At 37.0% G+C, this 22,020-nt stretch overlaps 1 protein-coding gene across 1 annotated transcript in view; it reads right to left on the reverse strand.

Moving 5' to 3' along the window:
- The window catches only part of LOC118699633 (uncharacterized), a 41,899-nt gene extending 25,970 nt beyond the window's left edge, over window positions 1-15,929 (reverse strand). Inside the window, 3 exon segments of the mRNA XM_036403731.1 lie at window positions 15,320-15,488; window positions 15,491-15,511; window positions 15,755-15,929. Coding sequence (XP_036259624.1) covers window positions 15,320-15,488; window positions 15,491-15,511; window positions 15,755-15,929 — 365 coding nt within the window.
- Window positions 15,930-22,020: the final 6,091 nt, after the last annotated feature.

The following is a 22,020-nucleotide window of genomic DNA, read 5'->3' on the forward strand; positions in this document are numbered from 1 at the left end:
CATTCCCACAAATTTCAACCCACACAATTGAAATGAATTATCTGTTTCTAACAAAAGCCCAGGCATTTGGCAAAACAAAAAGTCCCATTTAATCAGGTATATTTTTAATCTCACTACGTTTTTGTTCTCTTAAATTGTTCTCTGTTCAGTACTAGTGCTATTATTTGACTGTAGAAATAACACGGCTTTGTTTGTTATTTTCTGCAAATGTTTGTATCTTGAATGCTTATGTCTCAGACATATTCAGGGGTTGACTTTGCCTGTTGTGCTTTCAAAATTCAGGAGATTAGCATTAAGCTTTGGCAACGATTTATGCTGTTATCAAAGATCTTTGGACAAAAGTGGAGTTAGAAGAAATGAACCCGATGCTAATGACATATGTAGGCCAAATTCAACTATGTCATAAATTACAGAAAAAGTTGCATGCATTGTTGATCAGAGAATAACGAGGCATATATGCTTACAACAGGGTCCCTTGTCTAAGGCTGGGCTTGAATCTGTAAAAAGAGGGTAACTCAAGCTGGTGTGTGCATACGTGGTGCATGAGTGTGTGCATATTGAGGAAAGTAAAGCTTTATCCCACACTGGCTGTAGGAAAAAGCCTTAATCTGGATTTACTTGTATTTCATTCCCAGAGTGACGTAAAAGAGTCTTAGAGCCAATCTGTACAGCACAAGGGAGTCAGGTGCAGAGATGTGTGTGCTGAGAGCCAGAGAGCTCTGTGCTCTGTGCTCTGTGCAGGGGGAGCCCCTCGGCTCCAGCACAGCAGAGCTTCGCTGCTTGGCCCCAGCTTGTGGGGAGGGGCTCCAGGGCCACCCCCACACCAGTCCTTCTCCCACCTGCCTTCACACAGCCATCACTTCTTCCTTCTGCCATCAGTACTCCACAGTTTGAGCTCCTTGACCAGTTTCAGTTTTTCACTTCCAAGCTCTAGATGTAGCTTTTGGATACACTATTGCTTTCTTTTCTTCCTGGATTGTTGTAACCCTCCTAACCCATCTGTGTTACAAGACTGACCTACCACCTTCTATCTACCCCAGATACCTGATGTTTCCAGGGTTTTGCTGCTCCTACCTGTGCAGTCCTGATGTGTAGAATGCACAGTTCCCATTTTGTGACTCCAGCCTTGACTTACACAACAAGAAGAGGGACATGTTCAATGTTTTCTCCTGATAAAAAAACCTTCAGATTGGCTGAGACAACGAAATACTTATTTCTTTAATTAAAACCAACTTCTCTATTCACTGTAGAGCTTCCCCATTGCCCTAGCAGTGATTAAGACAGATACCACATGAACCTTTGAACTGTGGGCAAACTGCAGGATGTGTTAAGACCAGGAGATGGGTTAAAACTCTTTCCTTCTGGTGAAATGAAAGGCACAATTAAGTGTCTAGTTATGGAATAGCTGTAGACACTAGAAGCCACAACTGGGGGTATACAGACCTGAGCAAAGGACTGTTAGAGGAAGATTGAGTGAGCCTGTAATAAGATGCAAATTGAAGCTGCTGCTGCCATGAAAATTCTTTCCTGTCCATTCTTTCAGCCTTTTATTCACAGCCTTGCACTTCTCCTCTGCTCTGTGCTGACATGTGTGTTTGTGTAGTGCACTGGCAGCTGAAACAGGGAACATCATGGCTAAAAATTACCTAGTGAAAAAATGGCCTATATTTATGACAGTAGTTCAGCTGCATAAAGTCACTAAATAGCCCCCACTGTGAAGATATAGCTAGCAGAATCCCTGGCCCTAGTCTAAAATCCAAAGGAATAGGCAGTCATTTGGTGTTCCATGTGCAGGTGGGAGAATGAGAGAGAAGTATAACTCTGGGTAGAAGCAAGAAAAGGGCATTTCCAGTGCAAGGTTGACTAAGAAAGCATGCAGGTGGGGAAACAAAACAGCTTTATGCTTCTGAGCTGTGTGATGCACTGACACCTCACACTGATGCATGAACTTGATTGCAGCAATGAAAAGTTTGTTTTGTAGAATACATTTCCTCAGCCATCACAAACTATTTTATAAGAGCTTGATATTGTATAGCTGCTCGTGTCCTAGCATTCAAGCAAGGCTGCACATTTTTAAAGCACATAATCTTTCACGTGTGTTCCCACAGATGCTGTCCTCAGAGCTAGTATCAGAGTAGAGACCTTTTTATGAACCCTATGACATCTACCTTTGTATGACTTGGGAAGTAGTCTGAGACCAGAATACAAATGCCTCCAAGACTCTGCTTCCTTCTGCATACAATGCTTAATATGAGATTTATTCTGTTTCAGTATATATTTAAATATAAATTACTTAATGTTAATAAACAAAAATACAAAGAAAAATAAATATGCATGCTTTGACAAATATCAGTTATATATAAATATATCAGGACACTTTTCTAAATCTTTCCAGAAGCAATTAAATTCTAGCATGCCTTATAGATCATGGAATGAGATAAAACAAGTGCTATTTTGAAATTATGAGGGTGATGCTGTTTTCTAAGGAACTATAGTCAAGATTATCTGGTTATTCTTATTTTTAACTATGTCCTCCTCTGGGTTGTTTTCCATGAGATTTCTGGAAGACATTTTTCCCTTAATAAAATAAATTCATATTCATTTACCATCGTGAAATTCAAAGTAACTTTCAATTCAGGGTTTTAGCTTCTGATAACAATTTCTTATGTAAAGCAGATGCTACTTTAAGTCTTTCTCTCTTGCTTGCTCAAGGAAGAGTGTAATGGGCTTTGGTGGCTATATATAGTAACTCTAGAATGTTTGGCTTTTTTATTTTAGCACACTGCAATTTAATTAATTTATAAGATGTTAACAACTGATAAAATGATAAAATGATCTGATCTGATAAAATGATTTTTATGTGTTATTTATGGGGAAGACACAAGGATTTCAGTAATTCTTAAAAACATTTACATTTTATCTCTGACTTTTTGTTTTACTCTATATTTTAAAGGTCTTCATTTGTATTTGATGTAGGTTTTGAACTTCAGATTTATGTCTCAACACCTCGCAACAAATTTTGTAAATATTCTGTGGGGGCTTGGTCCTGAAACATAAACACTTCTTCTTATTGAGGCACTGAAGAAAAACAGATCCCCTCATTTATTATGGGATATCCACAAGGCTAAGGAGATTTTGATCTCTTTTTTTTCAGGAACATCTTCTTCAGTAAGAATAATGAAATGTCATCATGCTAAGGTGAATCATAATAAATGTTATGTCTTGGTTGACACTGAAAAATAAATCAAAGAAAGTTGTGAGAAATATTGGTGACTTTTTTTTCCACAGAGATTTGGACCAGCTCTATAAATTAAACAGTACGCGATGACAGCCTTGAGGCTGTAAGTAAACCATTCAGTAGATAATATCCATAGTAACAAAAAAAAGTTTAACCATCTCAAACCAAAATAGCACATCTGGACCTGGCTGTGTCATATGGCAATAGGGAACATTTTATTGTTGTCAAAAGTTACAGCACACAAGAAAACTGCACAGCTTAATCCTTGTTGGTAGAAATCAGTGAAGTACAAGCGTTGCTTTGGGAGGACTCTGATCCTGTAAGAAATTATATATTTGCTCACCTTTATGCTGTGTAAGGATCCTGTTGTGTTCCATCTGGTGTTTGCAAGTTAGCAGTAAAACCAGGCTCTCCCTTAATGAGTATAGAATCCAGTCCTGAGAATTCTTGCTCATGAGAGTAGTCCTAAATCATTAATAGAATGCATTTGTGTAATAACTGATTCACTGCATTCCTAATTTGCAGTATTTTATTTTAATTGTACTAAACTTCAAAGCTGAGGACCTATTTTACAAGACAAATTCTTTAGTGCTAAAGATGGAATCATTTAATTGGTGTGGGTGCAGAAACTCAGAGATAAAGACTGAATTGCTGAAGAGAATGCAAAATTTTCTTCAGTAAGGACAAGGCCGTGTGTGACATCCATATCTCTCCCTGAGAATAAAAAGGAGCAGGGGCTCCACTTTTCATCTTGTTCAAGCTGCATAAACTTTGGCTCAAGCCATGCTAAACTAATGCATAGCTGATGGCAGGAGGCATCCACAGAGTGCTTATTAGGAGTTGTGTGGGGTTCAGTTGCTCTCTTATCAAAACCCTCACTTTTGGGTGTAAATTTTCCCCTATCTAAGCCTGCAAGTAATCAGGGAAGGAAACAGGTATAACCTTCATTCTGTCTTTTTGTGAAATTGCCATTTCACCAATGCCATTTCACAAATGCCATTTCAAGTAAAATGGCATGAGAGTATGTAGCAATTTTTGGGCATGGGCTCTAGCACAAATTGTGTCTCTGAACTAAACTGTTCCAGAGTTTGTGCTTCCTGAGACTTTTTCTGGGCTGGGGTGTTTATGTATCTCCTATTGCTCAGGCCTAAGCCTGCCCTAAAAGGCACACTTTGAGTCACAAAACTATAAAAAACTGTCTCTGATCAGCTCTCTGGGACTCTGTGAGAGCTCTGCATCCAGTCTTGACATCCTGAAGGCAGTCAGCTCTGACAGACTTCCCTAATATTCTTTCAGCTCATCCTCATCCACACCTCAATCCATACAGTTAAAGCTACAACATCCAGGAGGTAGCTCAGTCTCCTTTGTCAATTCAATCCTTTTCATCCATTGAAATGTGCCAGGAGAGCTAAAAAGGGCCAATATGGGTTCCCGAAGAAGAAGTAGAGAGATTTCTAGATTTATGCCTGTAACAGTAATGTACAGAGATTTTCACACAGCCTCCTTCCTCATGGTGCCACAGCATGGTTTATGTTTCTGTCCTTCCGTACAAACCTGTTCTTCCTAAGCTCTACCAGTTCACTTTTAGTACTGGGACAGGTCCCTGGACAGACCTAGCATTAGAAAGTTCCGTGAATCAGGATGCCCCTGTGTGAGTGGATTCTTCTTCCCTTGCTTAAAAAGGACAGAGCAAAACCTCCCTGTGTAGTAACCTCTAAGTATAATTCAGATCTCTCTGAAGAAGAGTTTAGTTTGAAGGGAGAGTCATGTCTGTTTCTACTGCATGTACCAAAAATATTCCATAATCCTGACCTAAAAGAACAGCTGCAGTCACAAGCCAGGATTTGCAAATCTTGGCACAACAATGTACGTGATAACAAATGATTTGACATAAATCCTTGCAAGACAAAAAAGACATACAGCATAGAGACAGGTTTGTAAAGCTGGGTGATGAAGCAAGGTCAGTACCTCTAATCTAAATGCAACAATACTCATGTTGTATCAAGAAACCTCTGAAACAACCTTTCCACAGCTCAGTGAAAGCATGTACTTCACCATCTTCCCTTTCCTGTTCCTTTTTGAAATAATTTGGTAGGGATATTTTGGATGGGATTCTGATCTGCATACGTTTATCTTTTAACACAAATGTTTCCATCATCTATGCCCTCTCCCTTTGGCTGTGTAAGTGTGCTGGGCATTGCTTTTGACTGGAGCGGAGAGCATCTGGGTAATTAATTATTGCATTGCACAACAACTTCCTTTACAATTTAAGGTTGCCAGTGCTTCAGCAGCTCTGAGACCCCAGCTGAGACTTTAACAATGTGTTGCTAAAAAAAGGGGTTAAATGTTGTTTATGCATTACATTTCTCGACAAAGAAAATTTCACTTGCACCTGCCAATGGCCAACTGATAAATATACAGTGGTAGAGTTCAACAGCAGTGGGCCAGTGAATTAGATAAATACCACAAGGCACCATAAGCATTGAAGGCTAGTGTTTTATCAGCTCTCACACTCCAGTAAATAAAAACTCTTTTCTTAAAAAAGATTAAAAATAAATAAATCCTCTTTGCAAGGTAAAAAAAAAAAAAAGCATATTCAAAACACAAAATAAATTCCTCTCTGAGTCTATTGCAGTTAACTGCTAGGTTTCCTGCCTCTCAGATGTTAATTGTGATTTAATCAAAATTTGTGGTCAATTTTTAAGTATAAAAGCATCTCATATGACTGGTTGCCAATTCTGAAGTCTAAAGGCCTTGCTTTATATTGCTGTAGTAGAATAGAAAATATAATCAAAGTTTGACCTTCAACTTTAATCCTATAAACAGAGAATTTGCTTACTTTACCTTGGAAACGGATGTGATTCATCACAGTAGCCCATAAATAACATGTCAAACTGTTACACCGATCAATGAAAATAAGTTATTGAAAAATAATGTGATTGTAAAGTCTCTATGTAAACTAGCTTAGTGTTATTTTAAAATGAGGAGGGCTTTCAGATTGAGGTAAATATTTTTTTAAGGAGAATAGTTACTATGTAATAAATGCAGTAAACATTAAACATATTTGCCCTACACAAGATATTATTTTTCATGAAAAGTACCTTAATGTAAATAAGCATTAAAGCTCCAGAGGAGGAATTGGGGTCCACTTAGATCAAGACTGCAAATGGCAGGTTACCTAAACTGTCTGTTGCTTATCACCATGCCTGAAACAAAAACAGAGGGTGAACTCTTGTCCACATGGGAACCCACAGGAATGGTTCAGTCATGAAAAACCTACATTTGAGACCTCAAAGCTGAAAGCAGAAGTTCATGTGGACTGGATGAATTAAGTCTCCACTCTTTATTTGTGGGTATTGACTCTGAAGTCTGACAAGAGCAATTTAAATACAGGAATGTATTGAAGCTGCTGTTTCATGGCTTATGTTTCCAATGGGAATACCCAGAAAATGAAATATTTCACAAAAAAAAGTATCTTTTTGGATGCAAAAACTCTGCAAAAAATTTTAAATTCTTTGATGTAGTAGCACAGCATACATTTAGACAATATGACTATATGGGGATATTGAAATGAACTGAATATCAAAATAAGTAACCTAAATTTTCTTCATATATATTAGCAAGTTTAACTGTCCAGGTAACCAGAAAGTTATTTTACTAAACAGAGGGTTGAAGCTGATTAGCTTGCTGTGTCAGAATCAGACCTTGTCTGGTGTTTAGATCTACCAGCTGAAGTTTGTTTGCACTTCTTGTGTCAGTAATAGTGGAGATAGGCCAGTTATTGTGATGCCAAAATATAAGTAACATTTTTCATCCAACTTTATTACAGAGCATTTGTTTGTACATGAAGGAGTCTTTCAATGTAAATAATTAATGTGTGGATAGATTGCCTTGCTGTACAATGAGACAGGGAGGTAATGGAGTTATACCTGCATGACAAGTATGTACCTTCCTTTTTACCCTTCATTGGTGCCACAAAAAGAATTGAAAAATTCTCTTTTTAACTTACACAGGAATCACTTTGCTGAGATCATACTGTAAATATGTAAAGAAAGAATATAACATAAACAATGATAGTTTTGTGAATAATTTTCTGACAGAACATCTTTTTAATTTTTTTTACAAATGTGACTTTGTGTTTTAATTTGTTGATATAAATGGAATATAGCTGCAGTCAAAAGCATTCTGGATTTGCATGATGACAGCCGGAACCCTCTCCTGGTCTTTCTCCTTGTCATTTACAGTTTATTTATTTACTTGAACCTCAGACCTGGTGGGAGGAAATGAGGAAATGTCAGGAATCCCACGTGGACTCAGCAAACCTCTGCCAATAAGAAGCAACTCCACGAACTGCTCGCTGGAAACTCTGCCCCCAGTGAAGCATCACCTTCCTCACCTTTCACAGTGCCTCACTGCGTGCACAGCCCCTGCCTGCCCTGGTGCACAGCCGTGGCTCCACCCGTGTGACAAGTGGGACCCCCAGAGCTGGAGGGGTCGGGGGGTCGCTGGGGTCCCACTGAGCGCAGGCTGCTGCTTTCAGAGACGTCACAGTGTCCTGTCACAGTAGCAAAGCCAAGAGGACACCTCTGCTTGTGTGCTCAGCACTACCAGCGTGCAGAAGCGCAGCTGCTGAGGTGTAAGCATGCAGGACCCCAAAGAGAAGAGCCCATCCCGAGTGACTCTTAGCTAAAGCAGGAAACCAAAGGTGGCACAAGGGCAGAGCAGAGGAGCAGAGGGAGGGCGGGGAAACTGGGTGTTGCACATCTCTCTGAAGCAGCTGCATTTCCACCCACGCCCAGCTACCCCTTGTAGACTGAGAGGCTCCTGTGGGCTGTGACCCACCCCACGTGCAGAGGGAGGTTGCTGTGGCCCTGCACTGTGGCATCTCCCACAGCCAGAGTAGCCCAGGGGAACAGGAGCTTGATTTCCATCATGCCCCATTAAGGGAATGTAGCGAAAGAGTATTTTGAGGAGGTTGGAATAATGATAATGAAAGAATTTTCAAACTGTTTGTGTATAACTTCCTGAAATGTGCAAGACAGAAAGAAAGAGAGCACAAAGGCGCCTTCCTGATGATTTAACAAATGCTGTTGCCATTCTCATCTGCCTGGGATCTACACTTCCAGCTTTCATGTCTTGGTTGTAAAATGAACTTAGTACTGCAGTCAGCATTTGCAGACCTGCTTCAATATATTGTAATTGAAAGAACCTTTTAAAGAGTGATTTCCATAGACAACAAAGCTTACTTTCTATTTCCTTTTTATGGACTACTATTTTAGACAGCTGAGTGTTAAAAATCATCTGTATGCTCACAAAACTTTTTAATGGGATCTCTTCATAACATTGCTGAAAGAAAACAGCACATAATTCTCTGTGTTTTGCTTTAATATTGTTTTTGATTTTACAGATTTTTATTTTGTGTTTGATGATTTATTTGTGGAGAGACTTCTGATAGGACACTGTAGTATTAATTCTTCAGTCAACGCTGGAGAGATTTAAGCAAATAAATTCCACTTAAGGTAGAGTGAAAATTTAAATTGATCAGCCTGGGAACAGAGGAGAGACTTCTTTAAAATGTTCTAATTTCCCAAATAAACTTTTTTTTAAGGAAAGAATAAGGAACTCTAAACAACTTTTTGTTTTGTGGTTACTATTCTTGTTTGATTAAAAGAAACATCTGTTTTAAGATGGAGTAGCAGTATCATGTCATTACTGCTTTCTCTTGCATCTTTCTCCTCTCACCCAAACATATGTTATGGGTCAGAAAACTTTTTTGTCATTTATAGTGATAATGCAACTAATTCACCCATGCATGCTGTGCTAGTCTCATAACACATGCCAGTTTATCTCACACATTACTCATCATGTTGTGGAAAAGAGAGCCTGAAATATCAGAAAGAAATTTGAAGAACATACGACTGTGGCTGAGCCAAGAGAAGTGGTGCTGGGGTTTATAGATGCAGTTAATACTACTGTGAGCAGTGCTATTGCTGGCAATCCTGACAGTTAAAAAAAAAAGTCACTTACCGAGTTCCTTGTGCTGGGTTGAGCAACTCACTAAAAATAAATCATCCATTCCTTTCTACTGCCAAGAAATAGAGGAGAAATATAAGCGTTGTAGTTAGCAGAAAGGTTGACCTTAGAGATTCTGTTGCCCCAGAGCCGACGAGATTATAGGGAAGGGAGAGTTTATAGCAGAGATTTTAGAAACAAATGCTTTAGGATTTCATTCCACATTTGGGAAAAAAAACCACTGAAAAACATTCAGTCCTTTGGGACATTTTTCATGACTTGTTTATCTTCCTCCATCAAGATTCAGTACTCATAAAATCTCATGCTGTGTTTGTATTGCTTTGTTGCAAGCTCTTATTATTTTGCAGCAACACTGCAAATAACTCATACTGGAGTAAGGTTGCTACTTTGCCATCTAATTTTTCACAAAAGGCAGCAAAAAATAGATATACTGCTCATAGGGCAGTAGGCAAGATTGCTGCTCATGCTGACTCCAAAAGACAAAGCAATTAATTACCTTGTTTATAAAATCTAATTATTAATTGTTTTTTGTGTTATTTTTCAAACATACTGTGAATGGGAGGTACAAAAACATCAAGCTTCTATTGTTCTTTCATCAAAAGGATGACACAGGCACAGTACTTTAAGGGGCATGCTAACAAAACTTCATGTATTTCTACCCTAAAAGTAAATTTCTACTGTCTTTGAATGTACAATCTAGATGTGACATACCACAGCTGAGTAGATTCTATATAATTAAGTTTGGTTGGTTTTGGGTTTTTTTTTCCCAGAAAGGAGTTAATAAAATTATTTGCATTTTAAATTAGACCTATTATTTGCATTTTAAATCTCACCTATCTGAATATGTTTGCTAAAGGAAAATAAATACTTTATTTATATTGATGAATCTAAAGTGTTCATAACATACTCCATAAGTTTTAATACATCTCTGGAACTACAGCATGACAAGGCATCATTACACATATTCACATCATACTCGTTGGTGGAAGAAAGGTCAAACAGCCCATGGAATTTAACAATATGTTACACTCATCTTAAAATTCCTCAGTCTTCATCCAGGTTTTTGTCATGTTTCAAGCTTTCATTAATGTTACTTTTTTTCTGGAAAGTTTGGATTCTTTTAGATGAAGCAGCAGTATTGGCCTTCAGTAATTTGTTTGATGGAAAATAATTCGAAAGTATATGAGAGGTAATAAATAAAACTGAACTTTCATTCCCTTTTTCAGCTTTGCTGTGATGTATTTTTTGGAATAGATTTACATTTATGACTAAGGATAGTGTCATCAATAATTTATCCTTCAGCAAAATGCATTATGTTATAAATTTAATCACACACCAGACTATTCTAATTTTAAGACTGTGTCATAAAAAAAAAAAAAAAAGACCTTTTTACTGAGAGAGATGCCATTTTCATCTGTGAGAAGTGCCTTAGCACTCACCCTTAAAGTACTAAGCTTTTCAACAGGCCACTATCCAGATAAAATACTAAAGTAATTTTTGGTGTGTTGGAAAACATTTTGGAGTTTGTTCCTCTGATTCTGTTTTAATTGAAAGGTATATATAAATAAATAAATAAATAAATAAATAATTTTTTTGTTCTATATCTCAGAATTTTCATTTCTTTAAGGTGGACATAAAGATATACCCTCTAAGACTTTGAAACTATCTTGACAGATGGGGAAAAAAGGACTTGAAATTAAAATAAACAGAAAATTTTAAATAGAAAGAATGAGATAACTCAACAACTAGCAAGGAATAATTTTCATTATCCATTAATTTTAAAAAAAAGTCTACCTGGTAGAGTTGTCACTATAATTTGTGAATGAAAACTTTTAAATTTTAATATGCATTTGAAAATATTTTAAATTTCATTTCATGTTTTTAAAATGGTGAAAAAAAAAAAGAAAATATAACAATTTTTTTCCCTTTAGTAGCAAAGGATTCCCATAAATATTTTTGTTTTTCTAGAGTTTTAAGCATCAGCGATGACAGGAGATGGATGTGTCCCTTTCAATCAATTCTTTAATTGTTTCTCCACTTATAGGAAGAAACAATACACTGACGGCAATATAGAAAAAATTAATATAGGCACTTTAGCTATAAGTGAATCTTGTGGAACACTTTAATTTGATGTTGTAGTTAATGACATACCACAGTATTCCTTCTGCAGAAGCCATCTTGCAGATCTCTGAGTTCCTTAGCAATTAAAACAATCAACAAAACAATTGTGCATTAAAAATAATTCAGTACTTTTGCTCTTAGATGCTGTGATAAAATTACATTTATGACTAATTCAATTTTCATATTTCCTTTCATCATGCCAGGTGACAGGCATTTTTGAGTGATTTATTTTGCATAAACTCCAGTCAGCCTTGCAGTAATTATCCACATGGAAATCTTTGTTCACTCATTTTAGAAAATGTAAAACCTCTTCTTCTGCAGTGGAGAACTTGTCTTGTTTATAGACTGCTATCATGGGAGTTTTTGTCACTGCCATATTTACTTGGAACTGCAGCTTAATCATGCTTGTATGATGATCATTGCTTGGCAGTTGTGTGGTTGTATGTATATTCCAGATCTGTTTCCTGTGTAATCCATTACCAAGCTGAAGACAATCAACAATTACACTGCTTACTGTGGTGCAGCTTCAAAAGCTTAACTGATTTTTTTTTTTTTTTATCCTTACATATATTATAGATGAATAAGTAAAGGATGCTTCTTCTGAGTTAGAGCAAGCTATTTTCCAAGAAAATCCTTTCTGTGCTGAGTGATTGTAGGGTATTCAAAGCAAGAATATGTCAGTCTTCCTTGTGAATGTTTGGTGCTACTGTAATGTAAAAGAGATTTTCTGTACTACTGTAATATAAACCAGAATTTCATACTATTCTTGTTCTATTTTCTGTGAGGTTTATCTTGAAACAGTTATCAGATCCGATCACCTTCTACTGATGCTGTTTATGCGTTGTCAGGGATCTCTTAGTTGCATTCCATTTTTGACAAGGATTTTGACACTGGAATCCTAAATACTTTACCACTAAATTTTAACATTCTTTGTAACCATATAGAAAGAACTCCAACCCTAGTATATAAAAGCCAGAGAGGAGAAATGAACTGTCAATAGGAAGATCAAGAATGTACCTGAATTTGGAGGTGAAAGAGAAACTTCTGAGACTTTATGAGCTACAGACCCTCTTCTAGCAAAAGACTACTAATACAAAGCAGTTTGTTCTCATTTCTGCCTTCCTTTCAAAAAATTCCACACTTAATGAAACCTCTCCCTGTTACTGTTTCTGACCAGGGGAGAACATCATATAAATGACAGGAGAGAACACTGGCAGCAGCAGATGGGAATCAGTCCAAAAGAAATATCTTACTATTTTTGCATACAAATACTATCTCTGTGTGGTTTGTGCCTAGGAAAAGCAACCTCTCTTACTCTTTCTTTTTAAGCTACTTTTTTTTCCTAAAAAAATTAAGGTTTTTTTCAGAAGGACAATGGGACTTTTCTCCTGACTCAATGTGTTGGTGTTCAATAACCGTCTTGGTATCTATGAAGGGCAGTATGATTTCTGCTGTCATGGTTTAATCCAAGCTGACAACACACAGCCACTCATTCATGCTCCCACAGCAGATGAGGAGGAGAAGCAGAAGAGCAAACCTGAGAGAACTCACAGGTGGAGATATGGACATTTTAATAGGGAAGCAAAAGCTGTGAACACATACAGAGCAAAGCAAGGGATTCATTCAATGCTTCCCATGGGCAGGGAGGTGTCAGCCATCCTCAGGACAGCAGGGCTTCATCACATGTAACAGTGGTCCCTGTGATTGTCCCATCCTTTCTCCTCCTTCCTTCAGCTTTCTGTACCAAGCAGGACGTCTCATGGTACATCATGTCCCTGTGGCCAGCTGGGTCAGCTGTCCTCACTGTGTCCTCACTTCCCCATCCTGCTCAGTGGTGGGAGGGGATAAGGAACAGGTGGCCTTGACTCTGTCTAAGACCTGTTTAGCAATAACAAAATCATCCCAATATGTTCCACACATTCCAACACAAAAAACATGGCTCCGTACAAGCTAATATAGAAAAAATTATTTCTAAGGAAAAAATTACTTTTTTTCTTAATTCCTATTTTGTTGATGTCTCTTCAACTGGCAGCAATATTTCAGAGCTAATTTAGCAAGATCCAAAACCAAAACTCAACTTTTGGTCTTCTGTTTTGATGGATGTCTTCTGTTCAATATCTGTTGAACATACTAAATCCATTCTAATTCCACTAACCAGAAGAAGTCTCCCTTAGGAGAGAAGTGGTTGTAGTACTCTAAATTGTGGGGGGTTATTCCAGAAATTTTGTAGCTTGTGACAGATCTTATCTACTCCTTTAAGGCATGGCCTTGTGTACTTTTCTGAACCATGGGATCAAGTGCATCATGTGCTGACTGTTGGGGGGCTATATGTCCTCCACTCCAATTTCTCTTAGGAAAGAATTGCCAGCTGAGTTTTCACGTTAAATTGCAGCTGACACGTGCTGCAGCTGTTTGTTACTTGATTGTGATTGGCTTCCAGGGCAGTTTCCAACACTTAAAGTAAAATTTTTAATTTTCATCCCTGAACTTCCAATTTATTCAAGATATTAAGTAAATTTGAAATTTTTCCTATATATTTCTTTGTGATTCTGAGAAAAACACACTAAAAAAATTAATGAATTCTCCTCTTGCCCTGAAGTGGAAAGCCAATAACAATACATTATACATTTAAAAAGCATTTCATTAAAGTTAACATCAGAATATACTACTAGTTATAGATCATTTAATTGTTATGTATTAGCATAAGATATGTTTAACATTCTTTTCAAGCTTTCATATTCTTGAAATTTATTATGTCAATCGTAAGCTGCTATGACATCACAAGATGAATTCAAAGCAATGATTATTTTAGTATTTAAAATGCTTGGAGTGTACCAATTATTCAGACTGCTAAGTGAAAGTAAAAATGTCAGCTTAGCTCTCTATAATCCCATAATGTTTAAAGGTTCATGAATTACACATAGACCAGAGAGAAGTAGAGAAGTTAGTTTGAGTAAAAGACATTTTCTCTGCAAAATATGCAGAAACCAGATCCTTTGAAATATTCTAGTGATTAATCAGAGTGATTTAAAACACTTGATTACTTAAGTCCTTGTGCTTGAATTTACTTTCAGCATAAAGCTTTCCTTATTTATTATGAATTGTAAGTAAATAGTGTGTGTAATGCTTTATAGATATTAATCTCTAAAATGTAAGGATAGGGGATTTGTATTTTCTTGCTATTTAAATCAAGCTGAGAAATGCAGACACATGTGACTGAGTCTCAAAATTTATTTTGTTTGTTTTTAAACGCTGTGTCATCATGCTACTTTCTGAAGATCTTAGCCGAATATTGAGGTGCTTCAGAAGTAAGGTTATGTTTCCTCTACTGGTATCAGGTAATGGAAGTAGAAGAAAACAGTCTTGAGACTAAACTCAGTCCAGGAAACTGCTGCAGAAAAACATTACTGTAGTCTGATAATGGAAGTAGAAGAAAACAAGCTTGAGAATAGACTCAGTTCAGGAAACTGCTGCAGAAAAACATTACTATAGGCTGATAAAGAGCTAGAGGGCCAAGTGGTACATTCATAGAATCACAGAATCATTTAGATTGGAAAAGACCTCTGAAGTCATCTAATCCAATTGTTGACCTAACACTGCCAAGGTCAACATTAAACCACCTTACGAAGTGCCACATCTACATATCTTTTAAATACCCCTAGGGATGGTGACTCAACCACTCCTTTGGGCAGCCTGTTAAAATTCCCATGAAGAAATTTCCTCTAGCATCCTGCCTGAATCTCCTCTGACTCAACTTGTTTTCTGAGAGAAGAGACTGAACCCCCCACCCCTCCATCACCACCACCCCCCCACCCCCCACCACCCGCCATTGCAACCTCTTTTCAGCTACTTCTAGAGAAATATAAGTTCTCTCTCTATACACCTTTTCTCCTGGCTTAACACTCCCAGCTTTCTTACTCACAGCACTTGTGCTCCAGACCCTGCCCCAGCTCCATTGCCCTTCTCTGGACTCTCTCCAGCCCCTCAGTGCCTTTCCTGCAGTGAGGGCCCAGAGCTGGACCCAGCACTGGAGGTGTGGCCTCAGCAGGGCCCAGCACAGGGGGACAATCCCTGCCCTGGCCCTGCTGGCCACAGCATTGCTGATCCAGGCCAGGATGCCATTGGCCTTCTTGGCCACCTGGGCACAGCCTGGCTCATGTTCAGCTGCTGTCACCAGCACCCCCAGGTCCTTTCCAGCCACTCTGCCCCAGCCTGTGGCACTGCCTGGGGCTGTTGTGACCCAAAGGAAGGACTCAGCACTTGGCCTTGTTGAACCTCACTCCATTGGCCTCAGCCCATGATCCAGCCTGTCCAGATCCCTCTGCAGAGACTTCCTGCCCTCCATCAGATCAACACTCTCACCCAGCTTTGTGTCACCTGCAAACTGACTGAGGGTGCACTTGATGCCCTCATCCAGCTCATCAGCAAACACATTAAACACGACTGTCCCCAGTACAGAGCCCTGCAGAGCCCTGCTGGTGTCTGGCCACCAACAGGATTTATCTGCATTCACCACTTTCTGGGCCCGGCCATCCATTGAGTTTTTAACCAAATGAAAATGGCATCTGTCCAAGACATGAGCAGGCAGTTTCTCCATGAAAATGCTGTGGAAACATTTTTGGAAGCTTAACAAATGTCCAGGCAGACAATATACACAGCCTCTTCCTCATAAACTGAGTTGGTCAGTCTGTCATAGAGGGAGATCATGTTAGCCCAGCAGGACTTGCCTTTCATAAACTCATCTGGCTGGGCCTGATCCCCTGGGTGTGCTGCATGTGTCACTTGATGGCACTGGAGATGACCTCTCCCCAGCTTTGCTGCAGTACCAGGGTCAGGCTGACAGGCTTGCAGTTCTCTTGATTCTCCCTGTCCTTCTTGTGGATGGGTCATGTTTGCCAACCTCTGGTCAACTGGAGCTCCCCAGTGAGCCAGGACTGCTGATAAATGGGAAGAAGCTCAGTGAGAACTTCCACCAGGTCCCTCGGTAGCCATGAGAGGATCTCATCTGGTTCCATAGATCTCTGTGTGTCTAGATGGTGTAGGAGACCTCTGACTGTGTAGTCTTGGATTATGGAACTTCATTTGCTCCCTGTCCCTGCCTTCCAGCTTAGGAGGCCTAGTACTCAAAACCCAGTTGGTCCTACTATTGAAAAGTGAGGTAAAGAAGACATTTTCTCTGTGTTTTCTTCATACTTTTTCACTGTTTCCCCCCATGTCCAATGAACAGGGATTCAATTAAAAGGAATTTTTTCAAAATTCCTTTTAAAGCAACAAAGGGGAAGGATTGGTACTTTGTTCTTTTATACTCTCCCTTTTACCAATGTGGGATAAATATTAAGCTTGTATTTGTAGTGACAGGAATAAAAAAGATTCAGTATTAAACTATGTATTTAAATAATCAGAAAAAGTTCAGGACCAATTTTCATATTCACTTATAGCTCATATATAGTTTTAAAAATGAAGTCAGTCCTTTCCCCTGTGTGGGTTTGAAAGTACTTTCATCTTCATGCCTACCTTTCTGGTGTTTTCTGTTGGAAATCCTAGATTAACTGTGTTACTTGGTAATGAGCATTTCATACAGGGAACTGCCAACCCAAGTCATTGAAGAAAAAGATAAAACTTCTATTTTGCAGTTTTGCAACACTTCTAGAGAGCTCTACTGAAGCAGCACAACTCAAAGTGAATTCAAGAATCTCTCTGTCTGGATATAAACAGTAGGGTCTAACTCAATTACAGATAAAATAAGCTATGCATTGGATGTATCAGGTAGGCAAACTTTAATCTGTAAAGGTTTGATTTAGTTTCAGATGTATGGATAGTATGGTGACAGATCTGGTTGAGCTTAGAAATCCTTAATGAGTGTAATGCATTTGTGCACTGTTTGCATTTGTATTTCAACAGCTCAGAATAAAAATTCCATCATGAAAGAATCACACTGTCTTTGATTATGAAGGATTATTAATTTTTCTTAAAGACCTTATCTGGTTACAGTAAATTGTCCTGGGTCTCAGAAAGAATTTCACATTTTTATCCAAAAAGTCTTTCCTGGTAAAATGTTGAAGAAGCATTAATGGCAAGAGTGACTAGCTTGTAGAGGCTCTGGTTTGAGAATTCTGAGATGTAAGCAACTGCAATGCATCCACTGATGTTACATAGAGTATTGTGATGCACCTGGTCTTTAATTCTTTCAGAACCTCAGCAAAATTGAAAATTTTCTTGGTAGCTATGCATTGAATATGATTAAGATCCAAGAAATATTATTATTCTATTCTGTGTGGAACTTCCGAATGTCTTTAAAATAATATTGATGATATTATAACATCCAGACTTATAATACAAATAATAAAGATTATACCTACTATTTCCTAGGTAAATATTCATAGTTTTCAGGTATCACTCTCCAAGTAATTTCATTGACCAACAAGATTTCATTCTCCTTTAATTCATATTATCAAGGTTATTTGTGATGATTTTTGAATACTTTTGATGATTTCCAAGTTCAACTCTATTTCTTCAGGCATATTCTGAATCTTCTTTGAAGAAGAAACAGGAGGCTATGAGAAGGAGAATCTTTTCCCAGGTTATTATTCACACTAAGCTCATTGTCTTCTTTCATTCAAGGTCAGAAATCAGTGTGACTTTTGGTAAGATAGATGGTTTTATAAAGATTTGACTGTATAAAAGAATAAACTTTTGCTGTTCAGATCTCTCTGCTGCTGATTATCATAATTAAAAATGCAATTCAACTATCTGGAATTATTTTGCTTATTGACTTTCTTAAAATACCTTTCCAAAATCTTATGAAAAATTAAAATCTCAGTTAAATTTTAAAATGCACTTGTCTTGGTTTACAATGCTTTATACTATATTAAGCTATTATAAAAGTGTTCAATTCATTCATATTGTGAACTAGAGCCTACGCTTAGTATTTCTCTTTAAAGTTATTCATCAAAGACTGGAATCTGAGACAGCTACATTATTTTCAGTAGGCCTTATTAGCTTTAGGTGACAGTACTGACTGATGATGATATAAAGACTTACCTGTGTTGCCAGCATATCTGTGATGTATACTAGGAAGACAGATTTATCATATTAAAACCTATGAGGTGTAAAAGAAATGCTCAAAAGTATCATTATACAAGGACATTACATAATTTATAAGTTTGCCAAGTAGTGACAAGAAGAACCAGAAAAAAGGGACAAATTTCAGTTTCTTGGTGTAGAGCTGCATCCAAGATTTTTCAGAAGATAGGTTAGAGTTTTTTCCATATACACTGTCAATGAAATGCATATTGGAAAGGAGACAATAGTACTATCTGATTCTGGTCTAATAACTCATGTGGACAAAGGGAAAGGTTTTGCAGCTGACTTCACTGCATTTTTATTGCAGATGTTGCAGTCTGATCAGATTAGGGCTTCATTATATAAATATTTGGAATTAAAAATATTTTCAAAAGTGTTCTCTTGGTGTGCTCCATAAATGGTTTCCATAACCATTGCATAATATGTTACTAAGAAAAACTGAAAAAATTAGAAAATTTAGAAAATATTTAAAACATGATGGTGAATATTTCTTCTGAGTTTAAGTAACAGTTAACAGTATAATGATCAACTAGTGCAAGATAGAATAAGCTTTAAGAAAACTGCAAACACATGAAAACTTTCTAAGAAAAAAGTTTGGACAGCATTATTTACTGACTAAATAAAAGCTGAGCAGAGAAGTCTATACTGAGTAGAGAAAGAAAGTCTACTGGATTTCAGGAACACAAATTAAACATTATGACTATGTTTTTTTCAAATGAATAGGTAAGAAGCATTAATTAAACTGTTTAAAAATAAATTAGAAACACATGCAGACATGCTGTCTCTCCCTGGAGGGAGGTAGATGGAATAACAAGTGTCTGCCACCTTGAATTTGCCAACAAATCCATACAACAGGCAGAAATAAGCTCCACATTTTATTTTACTGCTCAGTGATTTAATGCTTTTTAATTCAATTCTTTGTCTTTTGCTGGACTTCTTCTTCAATAACAAGGATGCTGTAGTCCACAGTGCCTCTTTTTTCCAGCTAGAATACATATAAAAAAAGAAGTGTCAGATTAGCTTCGAAGATTAGGCAAGTAAGAAACATAATGACATCAAAAACTGAAATATATTGAAACAGTGAGTTAATAGAATGGTTACTTTCTGTCTTCAAACAGAGCTGTAAAAAGTGAAACAAATCTGTGTGCAGTTCCTGTGCAAATCATAATCAATATCTGTAATTTTTAAAAGTATACTTAGGTTTTTGGGGTCATCATTGGTTGTTGACATTTTATCTGTTTTAGCATGAGTAAATAAGAGGACAGTGTTCTGATGAGATGCTTCCTCCTGGCTCTGGAAAAAATTTTGCTGTACTAACATGGTGAAAATTTAGTAGGTGCAAGAATAATGAAACCATATTGATGCACACTTGAAGCACCAAGTTAGATTTGCTTATATCTTTGGCTATCAGTAGACTTGAAGTTAAATCTAATTCTTATTCTGAGGTGATTATTGGTATCCCAAAATATTATGATAAAACAATATATTTAATTTATTGAAAAGATAAGTGAAAAAAACCAAATCAAATATAAGCAATAGCACAGTATAATAGTGTGTTTCTCCTTTCTTAGGAGGCAGAAAATTTATATGAACCAACATGGAAGCTGAGTTTAAGTCTTCATGTAAACAGAAGGGGAAAGCACATAAAATTTTTTTCTTTTAGGACAGAAGGTGAATTAACCATGACTTCAAGTCCCAAAATATTTATGGGGATGAGTGGAAGGACACACAGTTCAGAGGATTTTTCTGAATATTTTATTTTGTTTTATTCATGGAATTTAAATCAAGCATTTTCCACTGCAGCTGTGTGAATCTCACTAGTATTTATATTGACCTTTTAATTGTTATAAAATCATGTATTTTGGTACAATTATCATTAACTTGCGAGCAATAACCTTTTACATGTTTAAAGTGGTTGCAGTTCTTGTTATTATAGACCACTTTCAATGCTGTTCATTTAGTATGCTGTGTTTTTAACACAAATGTAATCCACTCTGCATTTTCCATTTAAAATGCATAAGGCAAAGTGCATCATAACAGGATGTAACTACGTATTAATCAAATTAGCACAACACTTCAAAGGCCCCGGCTTTTTACTAGGCTACTGTTAGACCACAATTCATAATGGAAAGCAACAGTGTAATGAAAGGCTTGGCAAGAGAGCTGTTTATTTTCTTTCCAGAAAGATATATTGTGGGTTAATTTTCATGATGGGAAAAAATGTGGAGGAAAAGTAACAGTAAGCATTAAGCTAAAGCACAATAAATGGAATTTAAAATACTACTGTGGGTTTGCTATTGACAAGCATAAATGTAGTAATTAGTTGATGACACAACAGAGCTCAAACGACCTATTGTTTAATTATTCAAACTTCATGATCCAAACAAAGAAATGTCAGATTATTCAATATTCACATTGTGAAACAGGAACAGCTGGGAGGGTTCTTCCCTCATCATACATTTAACTTACTACGTAAATATAAAGCCCTTCAGATAATTCTTTTTAACTACTGTTTCTCAACAATTTCAAGTATATACGACCTATTTTTGGTTTATGATCATTTTAAATTTTGTTTCAGAATATGAAATGAAATGTTGTGTCATACTGACTCCTGCATAGATAGTCATAATTTAGGAAACCCAGTGTAAAATACTTACAGTGTAATGCAGAAAAGCACCAGGAATTCCGAAGAAGTGGTGTCTCCATTGCTCTCTTTGCAATGTAATGTAATGGCTTATTGCAAAATGTAAAAATGGTTCTCCTGCTTGAATGTATATTCGAACATCATTAGAGTTCCAGATAAAATTAAAATTATTTATGCTAAATTTTGGAATGAATTTTAAATTTGTTCATATGTATTTGTCCCATTAACCCATTTCCATTTTCTTCATTTATGTTTCTGGGCTGCAGGGTAGTTCGAAATTCAGTCACCCACTCTTTTGTTACTCATTTATTTATGCAAAATTTTATGCATGCAAGCTATTAATGTTGTTTTCTAAATCAGTATGTAGTCATTACACCCACTGCTGTTTTCTATTTATTTCCAGTAGATGAAGGAAATAGTACTTCATCCACTCATTTATGTTTTGTACAACATATAAGAAATCTTTATGGCCATATCTCTGTTTTCATTATTGAAGTGCATTAATAATAGCAAAGTCTGTATGAGCACCTTTTTGGAGATGCTGAAAATGACTGAAATTTATCCTATGGAAACCTGCTTTGACATACTTGATTTGACATGCACACAGGCTCTTACTAGAGAAAATCACTGAGGAAATGTTATTTTAAGTTATGATGGTAATGCTTCCAAAAGGAAGATTGAAGCTGACAGGATAAATCTTTAGGAACCTTTCAATTACAAAAGAATGCAGTCACTGCAAATTCAGAAACTGTTCAGAGATTAAAAATAATAAAAAGAGAATCTACCTCGAAGAGTGCATATGTTCCTTTTATGTGACATCTATACAGGAGACACAGTACCTATATGAGAATTTTGAAAAATGATTAACAGAAAGTTGTATTAGTTATCCTTCTATAGTGAA

The sequence above is a fragment of the Molothrus ater genome, chromosome Z (genome assembly GCF_012460135.2).
Source record: "Molothrus ater isolate BHLD 08-10-18 breed brown headed cowbird chromosome Z, BPBGC_Mater_1.1, whole genome shotgun sequence".
Lineage (NCBI taxonomy): Eukaryota > Metazoa > Chordata > Aves > Passeriformes > Icteridae > Molothrus > Molothrus ater.